At 46.7% G+C, this 12,688-nt stretch overlaps 1 protein-coding gene across 1 annotated transcript in view; it reads right to left on the bottom strand.

Moving 5' to 3' along the window:
- Positions 1 to 12,688, bottom strand: part of LOC133111080 (multiple epidermal growth factor-like domains protein 11) — a 94,649-nt gene that overhangs the window by 32,739 nt on the left and 49,222 nt on the right. Inside the window, exons 6-9 of the mRNA XM_061221239.1 lie at positions 3,755 to 4,001; positions 3,054 to 3,174; positions 2,137 to 2,273; positions 508 to 720 (exon numbers count right to left, since the gene is read on the bottom strand). Coding sequence (XP_061077223.1) covers positions 508 to 720; positions 2,137 to 2,273; positions 3,054 to 3,174; positions 3,755 to 4,001 — 718 coding nt within the window. The remainder of the gene's footprint in view (positions 1 to 507; positions 721 to 2,136; positions 2,274 to 3,053; positions 3,175 to 3,754; positions 4,002 to 12,688) is intronic.

The raw sequence follows: 12,688 nt of genomic DNA, 5'->3' as shown, positions 1-12,688 counted from the left end.
AGAGGCGGGCGTGAGGATGGCGCTCGGCGATGCTGGCGTGAGAGCCAGAGTGCCGTCCCCCGGCAGACAGTGATTCATCCCTCCCCAAGTCCTCTTCCCTCCCACCTGCCTAAACGAGTCTCACTGCCCAGTGCCCAGCGCTCCAGATCACCACCATCAGCCTCTGACCTTATTCACATAGCATGGAGCACAAAACATGCCTTGGGTGTAACAATCTGAACAAAGGAATGAAGGAAAGAACCAAGGAAAGAAGGAAAAAACGAAGAAACAAAGGAATGAATGAAGAATGAATGAATGAAGGAACAAAGGTGTGAACAAAGGAACGAACGAAAGGGCAAACTGTCAAATATGGCTGACACAGGCTGGAAGCCTGAGCGACTAAATGTGCGCTTATGCCCTGATGATTGAACACAAGTTAAAATTCAGAGTCTTGTATTTTCAGATGCTGGAATTTGGGATGTACAGGGACAGCCATGTCGAGCCTGTCCCCGTATCGCCCCCGCTCACCTGAGGGTGTTGCTAGCGTTGCAGGGGCAGTACTTGTCACAGATGAGGCCGTAGAGGCCCTGGGGGCAGAATCTCTCCTGGCAGTTGTCCCCCTTGAAGCCCTCGTCACACAAGCACGCCCCGTTGATGTGGTAGCACTTGGCGCCATTTTGGCAGTCGCAAGTCTGAGCACATTGAGCGCCGTAGGTGCCAACCGGGCACTCCTCTTGACACCTGGAGGGGGAGGCAGGGGGTGTCAACAGACCACAGCAGATCCCATAACATTATGTCTGCTCTGCTACATTTCCCAGAATGCAATTCCCAGAAAAGTTAGCCTCCCCTGAGCGTGTTGTAGGGGGGAGCGGGGGCTTCTGAAAACAAATGGACAGTACATAGAAGAAGCCAGAAGGTCAGGGGGCAGGACCACAGGCGAACCATCTGTTATTTGCGGTCATTGCTACTTTGTTCCACCACCGGAGTTGTCCAGGGTGAGGCTACAGTCATTAATTGTAATGAATATAATTAGAGCAGAGACGGTTCTCTGTGCTGAATAGCAAACAGACCAATGGAAGGACTTCCACAAGAAGTTAAATATACAATTCTGGCAGAGCATCAATCTAACATGTCCAACAAAGCCATTAGGAAGCAGATAAATAGCTCAATTAAATTATAAAATGGACTGGTTATGTTTCATGTTTAAATTACATTGGCTGTGGCCTTATCTGGGGAGACTGGCGTTATAACACGGGGGATGGAAGGTGGGAGGCAGGGGAAGGAGGGGGCTAACCCAATCTCAGATTATTCCTGGCAGGTTAATTCACCTGTCACTGCTAAAATGAATGAGGGCAATTCTGCAAAATATTAAACTAAAAGAAAGTTTTGTTCAGGAGCCATTTCCATTCTGTAGACAATCGCTTTAGCGGATGTAATAAACCCCAGGCCCCACTGTCAGACACAGGGAAATGAAGAGATCTGGGTATTTCAATTGACTCCTAATAAAACTCCATTACCATTAATTAATGCAGAAAAAAACAAATAAAGCTGTAAGGGCCATGGAGTGAGATCAATAGCCTGGCTGTTAGAAGAGAAATATAAGCAAATGAAAACCCAGAAAAGTGGGTTAATGCCCCCATGCTCTTAATAAAACAATAAGGCCAAATTTAGCACCAGCATTAAACTAATGAGAAACTTACTCTGAAAGTTTAAGAAGAAAATATACTAAATCAGAAAGTCTGGGATGCTTGTCTTATGACTTGAATTGCCAAAATATTAACTGTTTGAACAAATACCGCATAGTTCCTGAGTTCTCATCCACTTGCATTTAAGATGAATCTGAAAACTTTCAGAAAGCTTGAAGTACACAGCATTGCCACATGACATGTCTCTTGAGAATGGCTCACATTTCTAAGAATATACAGCATTTCACATTATAGAGTGTACAGCAGCCCCCGATTCTAGAATGCACAGTCCCACATATTCTATAATGTAAAACCTCATGGATTCCAGAACGTGGAATTACCACAGATTCTAGAATGTATGGCACGATGGAGCCTAACATAGCATGACATTCTACGATGTACAACATAATGGTTTTGTAATAGGACACAGCATTATATATTGAGGAGTTAACATAGACGCTAATGCGCATACCTCTCTCCGCTGTAGCCCGGCGCACACTGGCACTGGCCGCTGATGTGGTCACAGAGCCCGTTGTTCCGGCAGGGGCACTCCTGGCTGCAGTTGATGCCGTACTTGCCGAACGGGCACGGCTGGGCGCAGACGGAGCCCTGCGGGTGACCAGAGGCACATCGGGAGACTCAGCGCAGGAAGCAGGGCCAGAGCAGCATGCACAGGCCATCAGCCTGATTGGATCAATTACACATCCAATCACAGCCAACGGCTTATTATTATCACTCTTCTAAACGGCCCAGCACAAATGAAGGAGACTAAATTGAAGCTGAAGACTGTCCAGTACGGCTAAATAATATTGGCTGCTGCATTGGCTCTGCTACTCACAGCCGATGGCACTCAAGGCCTTTCATTTCTGGATATGTGTCTTCATGCGAGTGTAACCCACACGCAGGGCCTGGAAGGGGTTTCTGATGGCTTTTAGGTTTTTAGGTTTTTAGGTTTTTAGGTTTTCGCAAATGTATTGCAAAATGTCCCAAATGGAAGCAAAACACAGAAACCTTTCAGATAGTACACAAAACACAGACCCTGCTGTAGCTATGCCAGCTTGACCAGCTTGAAAATTGAGCGGGTCATAAGCTGGTCTAGCTGGATATGAGCTGGCCAACCAGCATGGCCGGGCAGGTCATAAAGCTGGTATAGCTGGGTATAAGCTGTCTGAACTTTTAAAACATAGCTTGAGCAGGTCAAACCATGTCAAGCTGGAAGCTGGTCAGAACTGGTCAAACAGCTTTCAGCTGTTTAAAAACCTAGCTTGAGCAGTTTTTTTTCAGACTTTGAGTGAAAGTTCTAGAAGCGATCTATGAGAGCTAATGGAGCTCTCTTCCCCCCTCCCCAGTCCCCTCCTCCCCCATGGGGAGTGAGCGGGAGCCTCTTACCGTCCACCCCGCGGGGCAGGAGCACTCCCCGGTGACGTGGTGACACACCCCGCTGTTTTGGCAGGGGCAGCGCAGCTCGCACTGGGTGCCGTGGCTGCCCGAGGGACAGCGCTCTCCACAGCTGGAAGGGAACAGGAGGACAGAGAGTAACAGCACCGCGCCGTACTGAGCCTTTCCTTCCCGGCTTTCATTAGATTAGCCGCCGAGATTTAGATTTAACGCTCTCCCTGTAATGATGCACACCGCTGACTCAGCGTTTTTAAAATTCGCTTTTAGTTTAACTTGCAGAATGTGCTTTAAGTGTAACCATTTCAGTAGTTTTGTAAGATTTAATACCCTGTAGTGCCACACATAAGCGCTGTGAACCATGCCCCACACAGCTCCTCATGACATCATGATGATCATCATGAGTCCGACAGGGAAGGGAGCGTCAAATCTGGCCCTCAAATCCAAATACAGCCCTGGTTTTTCTTGGCCTGGGTAACTAAACAATTACTGCAACTGATTGGCCAAACTGCCTTCACACCTGACTCCCAGGTAAAGGTAGGATGGAAAACTGGCAGTTTGCGGCCCTCGTGGACCACGATTCGATGATCCCTTATATGAGGAAAAATTCATTCAAACAACACATGATAACAAAAGCGAGTCCCTGTAGAGGGCAGAGCGCACTGTCAGGCGGTGCAGGAGGGCGGCAGACTCACAAGGCTCCGGTGTAGCCCGGCGCACACAGGCACTCCCCGGTCTCGTGGTGGCAGGTGGCCCCGTTCAGGCACTGGCAGGGCAGCTGGCAGACCTTGCCGTAGTAGCCCGGCTCGCAGGGCTCCTCGCAGCGCCAGCCCTGGTAGCCGTCGGTGCAGACGCAGGCGCCCGTGATGGGGTTGCAGCGCGCCCCGTTCTGGCACTGGCAGCGGTTACTGCAGTGCGGCCCCCAGTGGTCGCTCTCGCAGCCTGCAGGAGAGACACACACCAGCACACACTGTCTCAGTACTGTTCACCAATACACACACTCTCTCAGTGCTGTTCACCAACACACACACTCTCTCAGTACTGTTCACCAACACACACACTCTCTCAGTGCTGTTCACCAATATACACACTCTCTCAGTGCTGTTCACCAACATACACACTCTCTCAGTACTGTTCACCAGCACACACTCTCTCAGTGCTGTTCACCAGCACACACCCACTCAGTGCTGTTCACCAGCACACACTCTCAGTACTGTTCACCAGCACACACTCTCTCGGTGCTGTTCACCAGCACACACCCTCTCAGTGCTGTTCACCAGCACACACTCTCAGTACTGTTCACCAATATACACACTGTCTCAGTGCTGTTCACCAACACACTCTCTCAGTGCTGTTCACCAGCACACACTCTCAGTGCTGTTCACCAGCACACACTCTCTCAGTGCTGTTCACCAACACACTCTCTCTCAGTGCTGTTCACCAACATACACTCTCTCAGTGCTGTTCACCAATATACACTCTCTCAGTGCTGTTCACCAGCACACACTCTCAGTGCTGTTCACCAATATACACTCTCTCAGTGCTGTTCACCAGCACACACTCTCTCAGTGCTGTTCACCAATATACACTCTCTCAGTGCTGTTCACCAGCACACACTCTCAGTACTGTTCACCAATATACACACTGTCTCAGTGCTGTTCACCAACACACTCTCTCAGTGCTGTTCACCAATATACACACCCTCTCAGTGCTGTTCACCAATATACACACACTCTCAGTACTGTTCACCAGCACACACTCTCTCAGTGCTGTTCACCAACACACTCTCTCTCAGTGCTGTTCACCAACATACACTCTCTCAGTGCTGTTCACCAATATACACTCTCTCAGTGCTGTTCACCAGCACACACTCTCAGTGCTGTTCACCAATATACACTCTCTCAGTGCTGTTCACCAGTACACACTCTCAGTGCTGTTCACCAGTGCACTCTCTCAGTGCTGTTCACCAACATACACTCTCTCAGTGCTGTTCACCAGCACACAATCTCAGTGCTGTTCACCAACATACACTCTCTCAGGGCTGTTCACTAACATACACACTCTCTCAGTGCTGTTCACCAATATACACACTCTCTCAGTGCTGTTCACCAACATACACACTGTCTCAGTACTGTTCACCAATATACACACTCTCTCAGTGCTGTTCACCAATATACACTCTCTCAGTGCTGTTCACCAACATACACACTCTCTCAGTGCTGTTCACCAATATACACTCTCTCAGTGCTGTTCACCAACATACACACTGTCTCGGTACTGTTCACCAATATACACACTCTCTCAGTGCTGTTCACCAATATACACTCTCTCAGTACTGTTCACCAATATACACACTGTCTCAGTAATGTTCTCCAATATACACTCTCTCAGTGCTGTTCACCAATATACACTCTCTCAGTGCTGTTCACCAATATACACTCTCTCAGTGCTGTTCACCAATATACACACTCTCTCAGTGCTGTTCACCAATATATACACTCTCTCAGTGCTGTTCACCAGTACACACTCTCTCAGTGCTGTTCACCAATATACACACTCTCTCAGTGCTGTTCACCAATATACACACTCTCTCAGTGCTGTTCACCAGCACACACACACTCGGTGCTGTTCACCAGTACACTCTCTCAGTGCTGTTCACCAGTACACTCTCTCAGTGCTGTTCACCAGTACACACTCTCAGTGCTGTTCACCAGTACACACTCTCAGTGCTGTTCACCAGTACACTCTCTCAGTGCTGTTCACCAGTACACACTCTCAGTGCTGTTCACCAGTACACACACACTCAGTGCTGTTCACCAGTACACACTCTCAGTGCTGTTCACCAATATACACACTCTCTCAGTGCTGTTCACCAGTACACACTCTCAGTGCTGTTCACCAGCACACACTCTCAGTGCTGTTCACCAGTACACACTCTCAGTGCTGTTCACCAGTGCACTCTCTCAGTGCTGTCCGACAGGACTCTGATAGCTCACATTCACTCTATCATGTATGTAAATGATTTCCATCCTCCACTGCCAACTGCCGGTCTTGTGTTCTCATACTTTCATCTCTAAAGGCACAGTGAAATTATGAAATTCAGACTTTCTCTGGCACTGAATACTGTACGACACCAAACAGACATGATGCTGTATTGAAATATCCTTATCCTCACCCCATGTTGTAACCAGATCAATGACACAAAATGAAAAGAATTATATGACTGAGCAGTGAAATACAGTGTATAAGCACAATCTATAATGTACTACTGATAAATATGCAAGAAGATTATTAAATCAGCTACAGTTCAATGCAAAGGCATTGGAAACAGTGACAATTTTTGTTGTTTTGGTTCTGTACTCCAGCACATTGGATTTGAAATGGATATAAGACGGATATAAGGTAAAAGTGCAGAATTCAGCTTTAATTTGAGGGCATTCACCAGACCCGGGTCAAATACATAATTGTTATACTTTTCTGTCCTATTGATTTTGCTCGGTGCAATGCTATTGAGCCAACCAACTGGAAGGCAAGGTGTGCACTTTTTGGGAGTATTTAATAGGTTCCAATACACCAGACAAGCTCAGTAAATCCGAAAAGTTTGAATCCAAAACAATTACATATTTGACCCAGGTCTGGTATTTACATCAATATTGGGTGATCCTTGTAATCGGGTGATCAGGTTTAGGCCTGAATCAACACTGCAAAGGATATTTGAACTCATAGAACTTCATTGCTCCACTCGCTTGCATTTGAAGGCACAGTGCTCCTCAATGGTTTATCAATATTCCTGCGTGGATTGCCCGCACACCGAGACGTCGCTGAGAGCCCAATCCCACCACAGTTGGCCTTCATTAAACCTGCGTTAATTATTCAAACGTACAAAGCGGAAATCAAGCCGCTAATTACGCGGTCCGAAGGGTAGGAGTTTAGCGACAAGCAGCAATCAAATCGCAATCCGAACAGAAAGAAAAGCGAAGGGCTTTCTATAAATCAAACGGGACTAACCTTCCTTGTAGAGCCTGTGAAGAAAACCAAAGGGCTCTCAGCAGCAAAGTCTCTTCACTGATAAAGATGTCCCAGCAGCCCTCTCTCTCCTCATGAATTTAAGGGGGGGGCGGATGAGTACACAATGTCAGCGTGTGTTCTGATTTTGGCACACCTGCCAGGTCAGTAAATAATAAGCTATCGATCCTCGCCGTGTGAGGCCCTCTCTAATGCGGGCGTACGGACCACCGCGTACTCAACGCCGACTCTTCCCTGCCTCCCTGCCTGAAGCAGGGGCAGGAGACTCTGATCACTGGAAGTGACAGTTAAGTGCAGACTGTTTCCTGTGAGCCGGCGGGCATCTGCGTCACCACGGAGACAGCAGGTATGTGATTAAGGCTTGGAAGATAATGTTCCACAGAGTCAGGATGTTGGTGGAGAGCATATAAACCTGTCATCTGGCTTGTGTGTGTGTGTGTGTGTTTGTGTGTTGGAGGGTGTTATTGACTATGGTTTCTCAGTATTGGTTCCCTACCAGGCCAAAAGACCTGCACAACAAAACTGGAGGGTCCTCCGAGGGTCTGGTTAATGGATGAGAAGCTCAGCTTCAGAGCTCTCAGTGCAGACCTAGAGAGGTCAACCATCAGTATTCATCTGCCTACAGCTTCACCTGTTCCCTTGCCCTGGCCAGCCCTCCATGCTCCTACCTTTAAAAGATAGATGAGTCCAAGAAGAGGGGAGAGTGAACAGTTTTACTCTAGGTACCACTTCATTTGCAGCTCTCTCTTGCTCTCTCTCACTCTCTCTCTCTTTTTCTCCGGTACCAGTACGCCTTCATAGACATTCAAGACTTACTAGAAGCCCTAAAGCCTCTTTGGCTTGCAGCTTGATGTTTCAGCACATTTAGACAAAGCCCATTTTCTGTCCCTCACACTGCTTTTGAAATTGACCAGGGCGCCCGCGTATCGCAGCAAGCCTCGGACAGCACTTTCCCCAGATTACAGTCAGAGTTCACCCGGCGACCACCAGCAGCAAGCGCGGCCGCACAGAAACGATTTCACGGACACAGCGTGTTTATAGTTTGCTGCTGAAGTCTGACATGCCAAATGCTAGCATGAAGAGGAAGCGGAAGAGGAAAAGGAAGGAGAGAAAGAAGAGGAGGTGGAGAAATGAAAAGATGAAGATGAACATGAAGACGAAGATGACAAAGACATAGACAAAGAAGGAGAATAAAGAGCCACTGTACTGTAAGTCTGGACCCAGCGTTTAGGGCTGTTGGGACTTGCAGGCTCCTGTGGGCTTGCGCAGTGGCAGTGATGTTATCTCTATGAGAGCTCAATGCAAACACCTTGGTGCAGCAGCTAAAAGAGTCATCAACGCACTGCCTGGCTTTGAAGTGTCCCCAATGAGAAGTAAGCTCTGGTCTGTCTGCAGCTGGGCGTGGATCCATCAATCTTCAGCCCTTGGCTGTGCTCTGATCTGCCCCCTCTCCCTCCCATCTTGTGCCCGGTGAAATGCGTTCGGGGTTGTGTGCATTTCAGCTTTGTGCGATAAGAAGTGGCCAAGCCGTAAAAATCTGGCACCAGTCTGGCAGCGGCTGCTTCTGCACCATTCCTCTATCACACATGCGAGTGCCATTCAGCTAAGAGCAATGCTTTTACTGATTAGTACAATTCATATTTCCTCTGAATTATACATTTCATTGTACATGGGGGACCAAAAAATGAAAAATCAGTGCTACGATGATTATTACAGCTGGATTGTCATAAATGACAAGCTAATCACTCCGGCTGAGGCTGGATTCTGCCAGACTAAACTCCGGCAGAAGGAAGTCAGGACCTACCGGCTAAATATATTTCAGTAGTTGGCAAGAGCCCAACCGCGCCTAACTGCACCGCACACCCAGAACCCACCCACTCACATGCAGACACGCATGTATGCACGCGCACACACATACATTCACACACAGGCAGGCACACACACACACACACACACACACACACCACCCCCTGTCCACATCACCGTCACATTATTGTTGGAACAACGGATCCAGAACGGTTGCAAACAACAACCGCAAAACAAAACTCCCCGGGGAAGTGGCCCACTCGAGCTGAACCTGTTCAAGCATCGCCACACCGATTTAAACAATCTAAAGTTTTAATTAAGATTCCAGTGACACCAGCCCATTTACCTCCTATCAACCCCTAATCCTCCATCGCCCCCGAAGGGGAATCTCTATTATGCCTTTAATGTCCTCGCCGGGATTATCTCATGATATTCACAGGCATTAAACAGGGCCAGAAATCCAGTAGCATTAGGCAGTAACCTAGCCCCTCATTAAACTCTGCATTTCAGTACTTTAACAGGTCTTACTTACATTACATACCAATATAACTCCCCGTTTCACTAGCTCAGTCGTTAAGTAAGGCAGGCTCACCGTAGCTCATTCTCATAGTAATTTATTAGGTTAGTTTCGTCCCTTAGTAACAGACCTAACTCCATCAGTGAGGCGCTTGTTTAGTCTTTGAGGTCCGCAGTATCTAAGCTCCCCAGCGCAGGATGTGACAGGGAAAGCTGCCTGATTCAGTATCGAGCTGCTGGTGCCCGGGATCTTATTAAACCTCCTCATGTTCGACAATCAATGGACTTCACAGGGTGAGAAGGAAGGCTCCGGCAATTAAACGAGTAAGCAAAAAATGCTAAATGATTAAGTCAGGGAATTTGTTCACAATGTGTTTTTCTAGAAGTGTACAAAATCCTCACGCTGGTGTCAGAGCCACACTCAATAGGAATGGAGTACTAATACACATGGTAAAAATGCAAGGACTTCACAAGTACAGGGCTAATTTAACATGAGCAATTATGAAATAGTTTGGCAGGATCTACTTGGCCTCAACCAACATTATGTAGTTATCTGACAGGTATTTCTTTCATTTTAGGCATTCAACAAGGCGATTTAAACAGTTTGCATTTTATTTGTGCGTTTGCTTGTTCATTTCAATGCACGATTTATTGAACCAATTCAGGTGCAAGTACTATGCCAAAGGACATAACGCTAGTGTCTCACCTGGGAATTGAACCCAATGTTATAAAACCGGTTCTTTAATCACTGTGCTAGCCTGGCAGCTACTCCCTTCAAGCAAAAGGAGTTTCCCATTACAACGATGTGAGAGACTATTCTATAAAACTGATTGATAAACACCTCTGACAGCACCGGCTGTACTAAAGGCTGCCGGCACTTTCCATTAAGGACCAACAATCCCCACCAGGACTCCCTAATGCTCGTTTCCACAAGACTTATTAACACGCTACGGCAACATCGTTGATATAAATATCTTTTGGGGAAGGGGTATGTACATTTTTCCAAATATGCAGAAAAAAAATCTAAAACATAGCAGCAATGTTGGTTTTTGAGCTGATGAATGTTTAAAAAATGCAAAGAGGGAAGAGCAGTAGAGCAGCAGGGAGCATTGGTCATCGGTCCTGGGCTTGCCCCAGCTCTCTCACTCTCTGGCACGAAGACCAGATGCACCCACACGCACTGGAGAGATTCTTATCCAGCAGATGGGATTGAGGTACAGAGGAAATGGGTATTATTTTGGTCTCCCAGTCCGTCCTGCTCAGTGCAGTGTATTGATTTGCTCACAGAAGGCTCAGAATGAGGAGCATCCCAGCCCCATCCCAGGACCAGATAGCTTTAGTTCACTCTAGCTTTATAAAACAGGGCTCAAGTAGCCAGAAAGGTAGGATGAGGCTGTGTAAACTTTCTGTTTGATGGACCAATTTTCTCTTTCAAGAACAAAAAAAACATGAATCAAGTGTCTTTCTCTGTGGCAAGGCCATCAAAAGCAAACGCGTCTATGAGTGAAACCGATGACTGATGTTTAAGTCGGGTATTTATTGTGCACTCTGAGTTTGTTCCTCCAGGTCCTAGGACTCGTGCTCGGTTCGGTAACCGGCCAATCGTAACCGCCCAGGGGGCGCCGCAGAACAGTTAATGCCCCCGCTTCGGTGGCGCCCCATTGGCCGGGAGCTCAACCCGAGAGAAGGGGGTGGAGTCGCTCCACAGAACACTTCTGCCCTCCTCATTAAAAACAACTTCAGAGTCAAACCGCAGCCAGCAGGGGAAAAGCGGTCTTTGGGCAAAGGAAGACATACGGGACAGGTTGTAAGGAGTGAATTATGGGAGAATATCCCCGGCCCGACACGGCCAACCTGTATCTCATTCTGAGAGCCCGCATAGCGCTGGCCAAAGCGTCCTGATCAGCACACTGTCACACAGCCCGCTGCCTCTCCCCACTAAATAATTCACTCCCGAGAAAGACTCCGCTCTCCATATACAGGGCAACAAAAGCGATAAGGCCGCACGTGTAAATAAACCTCTCCATCGAGTTGACAAGAGGTGATAAATAAAGAAATTAAGGGAGGTTTTTTTTTTTTTTCCAGCAGGCAGCATACGCGAGGTCAGTCACAGCTAACGCCGCACCGCATCGGAGACAATGTCAACCCAATAAAGCGCACTCCTGCCGCACTTCATTTGCACCCATCGATTTCCTATTTTCAATTAATAATTCTAATTAGGATGCAGCGAATTCCGCCGTCAGCGGGTCGATGGGGGGGGGTATCGATCCGCAGCCGGAGAGGGTGGACCAGATGTGTGACATCATCGATTCCTTGTGGTAAAGGGTAGGGTGGGGTGGAGGGATTTTGTCCCCGTTCTATCTCAAATTAAAATGATTATGTTTTCCATATACAAACTTGTTAGCTTAAAATAATAATATACTGTGTATATAGAATACATCAGAATAATTTATTATTATAAAATAATAATAATTTTCTGAAAATGTATTACATATACTATATTACATATAATATTACATATATATTATTAAATATATTACTACACTATTTTAAGTATATTGTTTAATTTCAAATCCAATGTATGGAGTACAGAGCCAAAACAACACAAATCGTGTCACTGTCCAAATACTTACAAACTGCACTATATTTGTGTAATAAATTTCACCTTGCAGCTGGACAATGACCTCAAACACACTAAGTTTTGCAGGGCCAAAAATAGGTATTTTCCGGCCAAGTCAATCACCCGACCTGAATCCAAATGAACATGTGTTTCACTTGCTGAAGACTGAAAGCAAAAATAAAATAATTGTAAATATATTTTTGTGTATCTTTTACACACACACATATTAGATATATAAACACAAACGCACATAAAATGTATCTAGACACAAGCACGCACACACACACACACACTTTCTCAAACACACAGGACAGCTCCAGTGTGGATGTGGGCAGCCAGTCACAGGACTGTGCTTGAAAGCATAACACCAAAGGTTTCTGGGATAATGTCCAAGATGCAGAAGTCTTGCTTCCATCCGAAACATGGTCGCAAGGAAGGGTAGCAAAGCCACAATATTTTACGAGAAGAGAAACAGCCTTTTTATGATTCTGAACCCGTTTTTCCCACACGAAAAAATAAATATGAATAAGATGGGAATGCACGAGAGCTACGCGGGCTGACTCTGCGGGGTTCCACCACCTTTAACAAACTTTAGTTAGACACCTTTCAAACAATTAGCAGCCCTCTTCGCAGCACAGTAATTGCCTTTTAATGATCTCAC

This window comes from Conger conger, chromosome 15 (assembly GCF_963514075.1).
Source record: "Conger conger chromosome 15, fConCon1.1, whole genome shotgun sequence".
Lineage (NCBI taxonomy): Eukaryota > Metazoa > Chordata > Actinopteri > Anguilliformes > Congridae > Conger > Conger conger.
Note: the sequence above shows the minus strand (reverse complement) of the source record. Positions and strands in the feature narration are given on the sequence as shown.